The sequence below is a fragment of the Bidens hawaiensis genome, unplaced genomic scaffold, assembly GCF_021521415.1.
Source record: "Bidens hawaiensis isolate Kalapana, Puna unplaced genomic scaffold, B.hawaiensis_p1.1 tig00017943_1, whole genome shotgun sequence".
In the NCBI taxonomy this organism is placed as follows: Eukaryota; Viridiplantae; Streptophyta; class Magnoliopsida; order Asterales; family Asteraceae; genus Bidens; species Bidens hawaiensis.
In genome coordinates this window covers 100,969-113,693 of record NW_027492708.1, presented here as the reverse complement: position 1 = coordinate 113,693, position 12,725 = coordinate 100,969, and the positions used below count along the sequence as shown (strand labels likewise).

The window sequence follows — 12,725 nt, the reverse complement described above, 5'->3', positions numbered from 1 at the left end:
TCTTAAATAAATGATATGTAAAAAATGAAGTGTATACGCAAATGAATGGTGCATACATCACTGCCATAGACATATGAAAAGCATACACGATACAAATTTATAAAATTATTGTACTTTTTAAATTAAAATTCAAGAAAAGATAATACTTTTGAGGAAAAAGTTTTGAAAAAATTTCATGATACACGAAACTTTTTGTCTTTTTTTTTCTCATGATACATGAAACTAAAGCAAATACAACAATCTTTCACGCATTTCAAGTTTTAGAAATAAAACTTGTCTAAATATAAAAAATTAAAAATACTTAAAAAATGACTATTTTTGTATTCTTTTTAAAATTTTTACATTATAACAATGCATTTTTCTGACATTAACCCTTCTATATGTCTATTTAATATTTATTAAAATTTTTAATGCAATTTAACTGTATGAGAGGGCGGGGGAAGCAAATTTGCGTGACCTTTACTAGTGTATTCCTCACTTCCTTCTTGTCGTGTAAGGGGACAACAAGTTTGTTGCTAAGCAGGCCGTGCTAAGGATAAAATCAGAGAATTTTGTCAAGAATAAGAAAACCTATGTTGAGAATTAACACATCTTCATTTATTTGAATTTGATACATTTTGGTCCCTTACCCTAAAATTGCTACGCTCCTGAACGTGTGCAATAACTCATCGACATCGTAAAACCATAGTTTTATTTTCAGTTGCCCGTTTATGTGTCTCTCTTCCAAAAAACAAAAAAAAGAAAATGGTCGGTCATTCCTTCATTTCCTTGCAAGTTAAGAATAATAATCTCTGCCACCCGGGTTTTGACAACCCGGTCCCGGAAACCCGTGTCGGTTTCAAACCAATCCAAAATCAGCCATCAATTTCGGTGCCCATCGTTTCCAGATTCTTCACGCCGCTTGCATATATAAACACCCACAAAACCCATCTCTTCAATTCAATTCACCATGGCCAGACCAACAATCTTAACCTTCTCCATCTTAATCTCACTCTTCCTCGTATCCACTCACGCAATTCCAGGCGGCAGAACAAAGGTGAAAAACGTCAAAACAAACCAGGAGATTCAGAACCTGGGAAGTTACTCAGTGGACGAGTACAACCAGTCACAGCGTACCAAGCAAGGTGGCGACGGAGATCTGAAGTTTTCGAAGGTGGTTGCTGCGGAGACCCAGGTGGTCGCCGGGACTAAATATTACTTGAAGATTGAGGCGTTTACGAAGTCCGGCGTGTTGAAGGTTTTCGATGCGGAGGTGGTGGTTCAACCGTGGAAGCATTCGAAGAAGTTGCTCGGGTTTAAACCGTCGCCGGTGCACAAGTAAATATTATTTATTATTATTATTATTATTATTATTATTATTATTATTATTATTATTATTATTATTATTATTATTATTATTATTATTATTATTATTATTATGTGTGTGTGTTTGTGTTTGTTGTTTTGGATTGTGGAGGTGTGTTGGCTCATTATGGGTTTTGTAATTTGGGTTTATGAAGTGTAAGGATCTATCTGTGTTTAATTATATGGAATTTTAAGTTCATTTGAAGATTGGGGGATTAGGGCTTCAAATGTTCAAACAATGTCGTTTAGAAATATGTGAGACTGTAATCTGTATGACTGACTGTATCCTCCTCAGTCCTCACACTTGAAATATTATGGGGACAGTAATAGTGCAAAGCCCATTGGGCTGATGGGTTAAGGGTTCGGGAGTTGGGACTTCCGGTTATAAACCGGACTGGTTTAGCCAAAGGCGAATTAGATGATTAATAAATGGTTACGTCCAAACCGCTTTGGGTTATAAGCTGGTTTAGGAGGAAAAATGTCGGAACCCATCAAATCATTTGACCCTGTGCAGGTTGTAAACTAGTTTGGGGTCTTGGGGACTTTTTTTAAACTCGGGTCAGGTCTTTAACCGGTTTGCATCTTCAAAGGTCGAACCGCTATACCAACCTATGGGTTGGGTCGATTTATAAACCGGTTTACCGGTAGGGAGAGCTTCTGTATTCTGTTTGGTTGTAATGTCCTTCTTGATAGATTACTATCATCTTCATTGTTATGTGTTAAACTTTGAGTTGTAAGAAAATGGGGGGTAGTTATGTTCGTTTAGCATGACATGTGAGCATAGCAATGAAGATAAAGTACTAATGACGACAATGAAATGATAGCAAGGAACATGAATAAATCCACTATGCTACAGAACATCCAATTCTATCTCAAAACAAGTTAGGGAATTGGCCAATTGGTCCATGGTTTATGCAATTCAAGCTCAAAACAAGTTAGGGAATTGGTCCTTTAGCGGATGGTCCTTCGACCACTAATCGAGCCAAAACATCAATATTTTTAGGCTAGCAACCACCATAATTGAGGACATCTTTTTTGTATTCTTAACATCGTTTACATATATACCGTGTTTCGCTTTCTTGAGTCTTTTTTAGCTCAGAGCTTTCGTTAATTGGCTCAATAGGATGAGAAGTTGGTGTTGATTGATTACCATCATCTGATGGAGCTTGAGAGTCATTAACACTTATGCTCAAAAGAGTTTCTCCAACCTTAGATCAAAGTATGATAACCATCAATAGAAGCCACACATAGTCACATAATATTCAAATTTCAAAATTTTGTTTTTTTTCCTTTTTCATAATATATTTTTTGGGCATAACAACCATGTGTTTTATATAGGATCTTACTGAAAGTAATTAAAGTACAGTTTATGTTTACCTTTGCAATGTCATGAAGAAATTGAACAACTCTTCCTTGGTACCGGCTTGCGATTTCTGTCGTGGCTTTGTCACTTTGAACTTCACAAAGACGTTCCCTGTCAACGACGAATTACTTGAGCTCATAATACCCACAACATCAATATTCTTCTCTTTATGATCTGCAACTGTTTTGAAAATGTTTTTCCACACTCCTCCCACAGATAATTTCAATTGAAAACCCTTTAATGTTGCTCTACTTTGATGATAGCTATTAATTAGTTTAACCCATAAGCCTGCAGGTTTGGATCTATATATTTACATAACCACTATGATAACAACGCCATATCGGCTGAATGCATGTTGCCAATACCATGCCCTCCTAGTTGTTTTGGTACCAATAATCGATTCCAAAGCAAATTTTAGATGATTGCTTGGTGTCGGCCCATAAAACATTAAGAGGCAGCCTCTTAAGGCTATCCGTAGTATTAACATGCACACTCGTAATAATGCAGGTTTAGTAGTCAGTATGTCACATCAGTTTTTTACTTATTTTACCCATAAAGCAACCATAACTATACTCATTTTCCATATACAGCTTTATGTTTTCCAAGTCATAGTTACTTTTTAAGTTAAAATTAATTAAAAAATGAACGTCTTAATTAATAAATATAGTTAAATTAAATTCTATTTTTATTTTTGTTATTATTATGTATTTTATATATTTAAGTTATTTATAACTGTACTTATTTAATGTTATTTATTACTTATTATTATTAATTATTATCGATATTATTTATTATTGGGTATTTAATAGGTAATATTAATAAAGAAAAAAAAAATATTGATGTGAATGGAATTTGAACCCGCCACTCTTTGCATTTATCTGTTCTTCCTCATGTGCATCTCTTGGGCCTTTACCCTCCATTGCAACATGCCTGACGTGCAGTAGGTCAGCAGCCATGTCATTACGTGCGGCGTGTTTAACCCTGCGACCTGCGTTGTGGGTGCTCGGGGGTCTAATTGAATTATTAAAAGGCTACCAAACAACCAATAAGTTAAAACAACTGGCTAATGATCGCACCCATGAAAAGTGCATCATCGACGTAGAATAAACGCAAGAGAACCGACCTGTTGGTGCTTGTTCCTTGTAAAATGCCCATATTGCAGTTTTGTTCCTTGTAAAAATAATAATATCACAAGCTTTCTAAGACACCGTGTGTAATGTCTCCATTGTGAGAATAAACAAAAACGGTGAAAGCGCAACACCCCCCCCCCCCCCCAAAGAAATGTCCATTGATGATGATCAAAGATTTGGCAGATGACATGCATATTTGAACCCGCATATGCTATCTAGTCTAGAGCCCATTTGTTCTATTTTTTAGTCTAAGAACTCCCAACTTAAAGAGCCAAAAGCCTTTTTCGAAACATGACTTGAATAATGTTGTTTTTTTTTCTTTACTTCTTTAAAGCCAAACGTACACCTCATTAACAATCATCAAGCCTCCATGATGTTTCTACTCGTGGTGAATGCAAATTAGGTCTTACTCACAAGTCGCAACCAAGCTTCTTAAACAAATGTTTTAGCCCGTTTACAATAATCTTTTGCGATCATTTTATATAAGCAACCAATAAGATTAACTGTCGTAGCATCACCCAGAACTAGTAGGTCTTTCGTACATGACACAAAATATTAACTTATTAATCTTATATAAAAATAAAAGAAGAATCTCCTTGGAACATATTTATATGTCCATGCTCATTAAAGTCATTTTAACCAATTCTTATTCACATGGCCACGAAAACTACAAACAACGTTACATACCTACTTTATCCTCACTATATTCGTTAAATACCACATCACACACAACTGATTTTACTTGATGTGATTTGTGACTTTAAATTTAGCTTGCAAGAAAACCATTTACATAAATACACACCAGAAAAATTATATATTTTTGTGATTTCTTTTTCATTGTCTTATTATAACACAATGATCTCCCATCTCAAGTAGACAAGGTGAGACACTTAAAAGACAACTTGGGTTGAAAGGCCCTCTTATCTATTATCTATAATAGGATTTCTCTTAGAGAGTGACCCGTCAATAATCCAAATAACTGTTTAAAAAGAAAAAAACAAAACAAAGACGAAACCTTTTTTTTTATTTGAACGGCAATGAATCCTCCAAATGTGCTACTAGCTAAATTCACCGTATTGGGATATACTCGCCTTTCGATCCGGGAAAACCCTCACCTAAGGCCAACGCCCGTAAACACATGCTCGAAGCTACAACAACGCGATGAGATAAAATCCGTTCAGTTTCAAAGACCCAACTAGTGAAAACCATCTTATCGCCTAGTCTCCTATCATCACTCTGACTCTTCAAAACTAAACGCTATAGACAAGAATCGAACCTTGATACGGATCCTTAAAAAGACAAAAACAAAACAGTCAATGAAAGAAAAACATAAGGATTACCAAAAATGCCGAATAAAAAAATACTAACCCAAAACCAACAATCCAACTGTTTCGTCTAACCTTTGACGCAGGCACATAACCATCATCATCATCATCATCATCATCATCATCATCCTCCTCTAGACTCCATTTCTTCCGTCCAATCCAATCCCATCATGTCGACGGAGATAGCCTCGACGGACCCAGAAGGCCTGGACGGCGTCCGCATGACCTGGAACGCCTGGCCCCGCACCAAAGTCGAAGCCAGCAAATGCGTCGTCCCTTTCGCCGCCTCCATCTCTCCGATCCGACCCCACCCCCACATTCCCACCAACCCTTACGCACCTCTCCGCTGCAAAACCTGCTCCTCCATCCTCAACCCATTTTGCCGTGTTGATTTCCAAGCCTTAATCTGGATCTGCCCATTTTGCTTCCAACGTAACCACTTCCCACATCACTTTTCCGGCATCTCCGAAACCAACGTGCCCGCTGAACTCTACCCGCAATACACAACCATCGAATACACTTTCCCCATTTCGGGTGTTATTGACCCGAACCCGAATGCGAATGCCAACCCGCCTGTGTATTTGTTTGTGCTTGATACGTGTATGATTGAGGAGGAGTTAGGGTTTGCTAGATCGGCCTTGCAACAGGCGCTTGAGTTCTTACCTGAGAATGCCTTGGTGGGGTTTGTGTCCTTTGGGACGCAGGTCCAGGTGCATGAGTTGGGGTATTCCGATATGTCTAAAATTTACGTCTTTCGCGGGTCCAAGGAGATGAGTAAAGATCAGGTTTTGGATCAGTTGGGGTTGGGTGGTGGTGTTGGAGGGGGTGGTGGTAGGAGACCCGGTGGACCGGGTCAAGGGTTTCAGAAAGGCGCGGTGCAGGGTGGACCGGGCGGATTGAATCCTGGGGTTTCGAGGTTTTTCTTGCCGGCTTCGGAAGGTGCTTACATTATTCATTCGGTGAGTTGTAACTTGTATCATATGATCATATGAATTTTGTCCAAAATTGAACGATTTTGTTACTAATCGAGGTTTAAAAATTCAGCTTTTAGAGGAATTAGGCAGGGATCAATGGCCAGTTGCGCCAGGTAACCGATCTTTAAGGTGCACTGGCGTTGCGTTGAGTGTTGCAGCGGGTTTGTTAGGGGCTTGTATGGCTGGTACTGGTGCTAGAATTGTGGCATTGGTTGGTGGTCCGTGCACTGAAGGCCCTGGTTCAGTAAGCTCTGTGAATATAATGTTTATCTTTGTGTAAATAGGTTGATAATAATTATGAATATAAACCTGTGTTGGTTTTTGTTTTTTGTTTTCAGATTGTATCGAAAGATTTATCGGATCCGGTGCGCTCACATAAAGATCTGGATAAGGATGCAGCACCTTATTTTAGGAAGGCGGTTCAGTTTTATGAAGAACTTTCAAATCAAATGGTCAACCAAGGTCATGTGTTGGACCTTTTTGCTTCTGCGCTTGACCAGGTTCATAACTCATTAGTAGATTTTGATCATCATTTTTGAATTTATCCTTTTTTAGTGATGTTGTTATAGTTTGTTAATTTAATGTCGTGTGTGTTATAGGTTGGAGTCGCAGAGATGAAAGTTGTTATAGAAAAAACTGGTGGGCTCGTTGTTTTAGCTGAAAGTTTTGGGCATTCGGTTTTTAAGGACTCGTTTAGGCGGGTATTTGAGAAGGGGGAAGAATCTCTTGGTCTTGCTCACAAGTGAGTATTAATATTTATGTTTAAAAATCTTGACTATACATATCTAAATTAGATATTTGCATTTTATGAAAATGTTCACCGCTTTATACTTTCAGTGGCATGCTTGAGATCAATTGTTCAAAGGATATTAAGATTCAAGGGATCATTGGACCTTGTGCGTCCTTGGAAAAGGTCATCTACTGAACCTTATCTTAAGTTTAACATTATTGACTGTCGGCAGACGGGTTTGGCAACGGGTCAAACCAGATCATTAGTCGAAATGCTTAACGAGTTGCAAGATTTCAGGTTGGGTTGACCTGATACTGTTTAAGGACGATTGCGTGTCAAATATGATTGTAAAAATTCTTTTTTTCCGACTATAGTATAGTTTTGTGTTTTAAAAACATACATTGGTTGCCTTTCTACCCGTTTTTAAGCTAGTGTTTGACCCATTAGAGATCATAAATAACCTGAATTGGCTCATTTGTAAGTAAACGGGCCCAAATTGCTACAACTATCTGCCCACCTGCCCGGATTCGAATAATATGTTTTAAGTAAATATTTTGTTTCTTTTGATTGGTTAACAGAAGGGACCTGCTGTTGCGGGCACAGTGATCGGGCAGGGAAATACCACAGCTTGGAAGTTATGTGGACTAGACAAAAACACTTGTTTGACTGTTTTCTTTGACATATCATCAAGTGACAAGTCAGATGCTTCAGGAAATGTAAATCCACACTTGTTTATACAGACTGTTACAAGGTAACAAATATTATAAATTATATGTATTTTTTTGTTTCTTTATTTTGTGTGATTAAATTTATTACATATCACACGAGACAGTTACCTGAGTATTGATGGAGAATCAAAGATGCGAGTTACCACCATTACTAGAAGATGGTTAGAAACTTCTGTTCTATCAGAGGTAAAATATTAAACGTTTATGATAATTATGTTTAAGTATGGTTTCAAGGGTAGTTTTGTCATTTAATATTATCATTGTCAGGAACTAATACAAGGTTTTGATCAAGAGACTGCTGCTGTTGTAATGGCTAGATTAACTTCTTATAAAATGGAAATGGAGGTACTAAAATACAATATTACCATTTTTTTCGTTTTATATTATCTTTAATGTAATTATAATAATTCCAGGAATCATTTGATGCCACAAGGTGGCTAGATAGAACCCTCATTCGACTCTGTTCTAAATTCGGTGACTACCGAAAAGATGACCCGTCTTCGTTTGCATTGAATCCTAGTTTTTCGTTGTTCCCTCAGTTTATGTTCAATCTCAGAAGATCACAATTTGTTCAGGTAAATATGAATTAAATGCATACATTTAATAAGTCAAGCTCTCATTCTACACTTTTAATATGGTAGGTGTTTAATAATAGTCCAGATGAGACTGCTTATTTCCGCATGATGCTTAATCGTGAGAGTATAACAAATGCAGCTGTTATGATTCAACCGTCATTAATATCATATTCGTTTAATTCATTACCTGCACCTGCGTTGCTTGATGTGGCATCAATTTCAGCTGATAGAATCCTTTTATTAGATGCTTATTTTAGTGTAGTTATTTTTCATGGTATGACAATTGCACAATGGAGGAATATGGGCTACCAGAATCAACCAGAACACCAGGTACGCTTTTATGCATTTCACTTATTATTATTTTGTTAGGTTGTTATTTTTGTTTATGTTTTTGTTTTCATTTTTTGCAGGCATTTGCTCAGTTATTGCAAGCACCACATGATGATGCTGAAATTATTATACGTGACCGGTTTCCGGTTCCAAGATTGGTGGTGTGTGATCAACATGGTTCTCAGGTCATCACTAATCTCATTTGCATTCAAAATTTCAAATATATTTCAAAATATGGTGATTTTTAGATGAGCTAAAATTATTTTGAATGACATGAATATATGATATATCAAAATAAATCATCTCGTGTTTTTAATATGACAATTAAGGAGATTGTTTAACATACACAAATGGTCTTGTTTTCACTAAAAAAAAGATCATATATTAAGTATGATTATAGGCACTATTATTAGAAGTAAACTGTCCCAATTGACAATTGTTAAGAAAACAATTTAGCTAGTTTTTCAGAATTTATTCGTTTGTAGGCCTGTAAACAAACTGAAAGTTCTGTGGGAAGTTCGTTTATGTTAAACAACATGAATGCAAATTTTATTGTTCATTTAGTTAAACGAACGAACATGAACACTTGTGTCATTCCTTCATTTATGTTCGTGAACATTTGTTCATTTAAATTCATCTATATGTGTTCGTTTATGTTTGTTTAAGTTCGTTTGTAATGTTTGTTTATATAATTCTTTTAAGTTTTTTAGGCTCATTACAGTTTAGTCTAGTTTTAATAACGTTTTGCCCAACACAGTGTTGTTTGCGTTAATTTTTAATTGCTTATAGCTCGGTTATGTTCGTTCATCTACGTTCGGTTATGATTGTTTGTTTACTTTCTTGAACCTGTTGTTTATGCTGTTAATGAATTAACATAAACAAACATCTGCATTTTCTTAACAAGCAAACAAGAAAACTCCGTCCGTGTTCGTTCGTTTAAGTTAAACGAACGAACATGCTCCGTTCAGTTCGTTTATAGGCCTATCGTTTGCATGAAAACATCTCGAATAAATAGACTGTTTAAGGTATAATATTGTACATTGTTTCAAATATTGGATTTGGATCATATGTTGTCAGGCTCGTTTCTTGTTGGCCAAGTTAAACCCTTCAGCAACATACAACAACGAAGGGTCACCCGGAATGGATGTTATTTTCACTGATGATGTCAACCTTCAAGTATTCTTTGAGCATCTACAGAAACTTGCGGTTCAATCTTCTTGAAGCTTGATTAGAAATTTTAAAACTTTATAGGTAATCTTTGAGGCCAAAAGAAAGTCTTTTTATACACCCACCCCCTTTTTTTATGTGATTCTTTAAGATGTTGCAGGATGTGAATGTGATTTGTTATCTTGAAAAGAATAAGGAGCATATGGGGTTGTGTTTAATTTTAAAATTTTTAAAAACTTTTAATTGTTGAGAAGAGAGATCAGGCAGCAAGTTAGGTGTTTGTTTTACACTTTACATGCTTCATTTGACGGTTTTGTAAGTGCCTTTAGGGTTTCTGTTTATTGTGAATCGACTTTCTGAGGTTATCCGATGAGTTCGTGCACCCCTTCTAGAAGCTGGAAAGTGCTAGAAACTCGGGTTTTGCTTGTTTTTATGCGTCAAATGTACACTTGAATCTTTGTTTTTACATCGCACCGAATGCGCTTTTGGTTTGAAGTTAGATTTTGTTTGGTAGGGTGTTTTGCCTGTTCATGTGTTTCTGTGTGCGCCATGTGAGGTCTGTTATGAGTTTCCAGATTTTAGGGGTTTTCTATAGGTCACAGTCATCACCTGTCCGCGCATATGACAATCGAGCAAAGAAAGTTAAAACACTAAACTTTTAGGGTTTATATTTTTTCTGCCTTTTATTTTTTTTAATAGTACTAAAGGTAAATTGGACTTTTCAAAGACCAAACATATTATTTGCGGACAAAAAGCTGGACTGATGGTGTGATTTTAGTACTTGGTGGTTAAAACCCTAACGTCTAATTAGTGAAATTAGTCTAATTAGAACTTTAGATGGAAAAACTCAGAATTTTTTGGACAAAATAGTTGTAAAATGATAGATTCGTGATGACCATGGAAGCAGAAATTAGCGTAGTAAAAGAACGTAGCTGGCATGGGTTGGCACCTTAAGCTAAGCTTGTAGTGAGTGATTCTTGAACTCTGGTGCAGTGATTTAGATGTATGTCGTCAAATGCGTCATATAACAAAACCATGTTGCAGTTTAAAGATTAGTCTAATTCACCTTTAGAAGGAAAAATCCCATGATATTAAAGCAGAATGATGGTAAATGATTGATATGTGAGGTACATGCAAGTGGGAATTATTTCTTACACATCTCTACACAAGTACTACTCTAGATTATATCTTGGAGTAGTTTAGTAGTAGGGATATATGAGTGTTGGGTTTGGATCAAATACAAATTAAATTAACGTGCTAATTGTGAGAATCACGTAGTGTAATTATATATACAACATAATGTAATTTTAGTATAGTGTAATTACATAATTACATTACTTTATTCTCACAAATAGCAGCTAATTTATTTTGTACGCTAAGAGCATTCCCATCCCAGCCATCAAAACACCCACTATCTTTATAATTTAAAAAAATCATCCAATTACTCACCTCATCCTATCCCCTATCCATATTCTTCATCTCTAAATAATGAAAATATTGTACAGTAACTTTTCATATATGAAAAGCTACTGAGCACACCTATCTCAATTCTCAACTGCTATCATACTTTCACCCGCCTCATCACTTCTTCTCCCGCTCATCTTTCTAGGGTTCATCGGCCTTTCTAAGCAAACCAAAGGCAATTGATTCTCTCTGAAGCAAAATCGTCAGCCCTCTTTACCATCTCCATTCCCTCTGAAGCAAATCAAACACCAAAATCAAAGAGTCCCGGTTCGAATCGAAGCAATTGGTGCCCTTGTGTTCACCGATACAAGCTGCAATAGGTACACCTCTCTCTATTTATCACTCAATTTCATTATATTTATTATAGGATTCCAACTATCTTCATGTAATTTACCCTCACCCTGTATACACTAGCAAGTGAAGCCTTTATGCTGCTGATATTATTATTTTCTCTCATAAACATTAAATACACAAAATAGATTAATGCCCAAATTAGGTAAGATCAAATAAGTACCTGCATTGATTTCATTCATTGCTATAAGCACAGAGGGGTCATGTATAATGTCCACTATTAGAATGTGCTCTATCATGTATCCATATTCTCCCATCACCTGATATATTAGGGACACAATTGTAATTTCATATGGTTCTAAAACATAAATATATTGCTAATACAATATAGTAATATACCTTCTTAAGTTCCTCCAATACTGTTTTTGCAACTTCATCTTTCTGTTCAAAGAGTTGATCCAAGGTCATTCTTGGAACTTGTGCAAATACAACTGGGACAAAAGCCATCTTTAAAAGAATAAGATTTTTATTAAAGATTTTACAATTTTGGACAAAAAAATGTGATATTTACCATAAAAAACATAAGCTTGAATTTGTTCAGCAAGGTTCTGCAACTCGTAGAATGCATCATCGGCACTTTGCTTGATTACTCGATACTGAATTGATGAAATTATTTGCACAAACACATTGACCTGCAAATAAAAAAATTGTTTAAATCTTTTAAGTTAATAGACTAAAACACATGGTTCATTGTGAATGTATACTACAATCTTCAACATTTATGGAACGAAGATGATAATGAAAAAACGATCATGATAAATGATTACTTTGATTAACTGCGTGTAGGGGTGCAAACGAACCGTACCACCCAAGCTCGAGCTTTAGTAAGTGAAAATGAGCCGAGCTCAAGCTTGGTCGTTTACACCATTGATGTAGCAATAAAAAGGCCTAAAGTTTTAATAATTGACGATCAAGAGTTTAAATTTGCTCATCGCCCTAACCCTAAGAGCATTCCCATTCCATCCATTAAAACCGAACAGTTTATAATAGCTTCCATATTATAAATTACTTGAATACATTATTATATTGTTAATGCTTTTATAATGCTTCTCTATGTAACTGCACATTGTTTGACTGGTTAAAGGTAAACTGTTGTCATTCTGCTGCTCTTATAACTGCGCTTTGTCAGTCTTATGACGGCTGGGTTGTCATTTGTGGCAGTTTACCCATGAATTGGGTATAATTGCAAGGAGAAACAAAAACTGGCATGCAGATAGGTCTAGCAATTGCCAACAATCCAACAT

General features: G+C 36.1%; 3 protein-coding genes across 3 annotated transcripts; 2 read left to right on the top strand and 1 right to left on the bottom strand.

The window, feature by feature from the left end:
• Window positions 1–934: 934 nt before the first annotated feature.
• LOC143555009 (cysteine proteinase inhibitor B-like) lies at window positions 935–1,327 on the top strand. The gene has a single exon (XM_077044652.1). The coding sequence runs from the start codon at window positions 950–952 to the stop codon at window positions 1,319–1,321; it is 372 nt and encodes a 123-aa protein (XP_076900767.1). The 5' UTR covers window positions 935–949; the 3' UTR covers window positions 1,322–1,327.
• A 4,005-nt stretch (window positions 1,328–5,332) lies between these two features.
• LOC143555019 (protein transport protein SEC23 E-like) lies at window positions 5,333–10,072 on the top strand. The gene is made up of 12 exons (XM_077044660.1): window positions 5,333–6,121; window positions 6,207–6,380; window positions 6,475–6,636; window positions 6,736–6,878; window positions 6,974–7,049; window positions 7,445–7,617; window positions 7,699–7,780; window positions 7,862–7,939; window positions 8,008–8,169; window positions 8,236–8,499; window positions 8,580–8,684; window positions 9,577–10,072. Exons 1-12 carry the CDS (start codon window positions 5,333–5,335, stop codon window positions 9,718–9,720), a joined length of 2,352 nt encoding a protein of 783 aa, XP_076900775.1. The 3' UTR covers window positions 9,721–10,072.
• A 1,312-nt stretch (window positions 10,073–11,384) lies between these two features.
• On the bottom strand, window positions 11,385–12,725 carry LOC143555030 (hypersensitive-induced response protein 4-like). The gene is made up of 6 exons (XM_077044671.1): window positions 12,648–12,725; window positions 12,003–12,113; window positions 11,821–11,928; window positions 11,645–11,741; window positions 11,525–11,580; window positions 11,385–11,462 (listed from the first exon to the last, which is right to left on the bottom strand). The coding sequence occupies exons 1-6, from the start codon at window positions 12,723–12,725 to the stop codon at window positions 11,385–11,387; spliced, it is 528 nt and encodes a 175-aa protein (XP_076900786.1).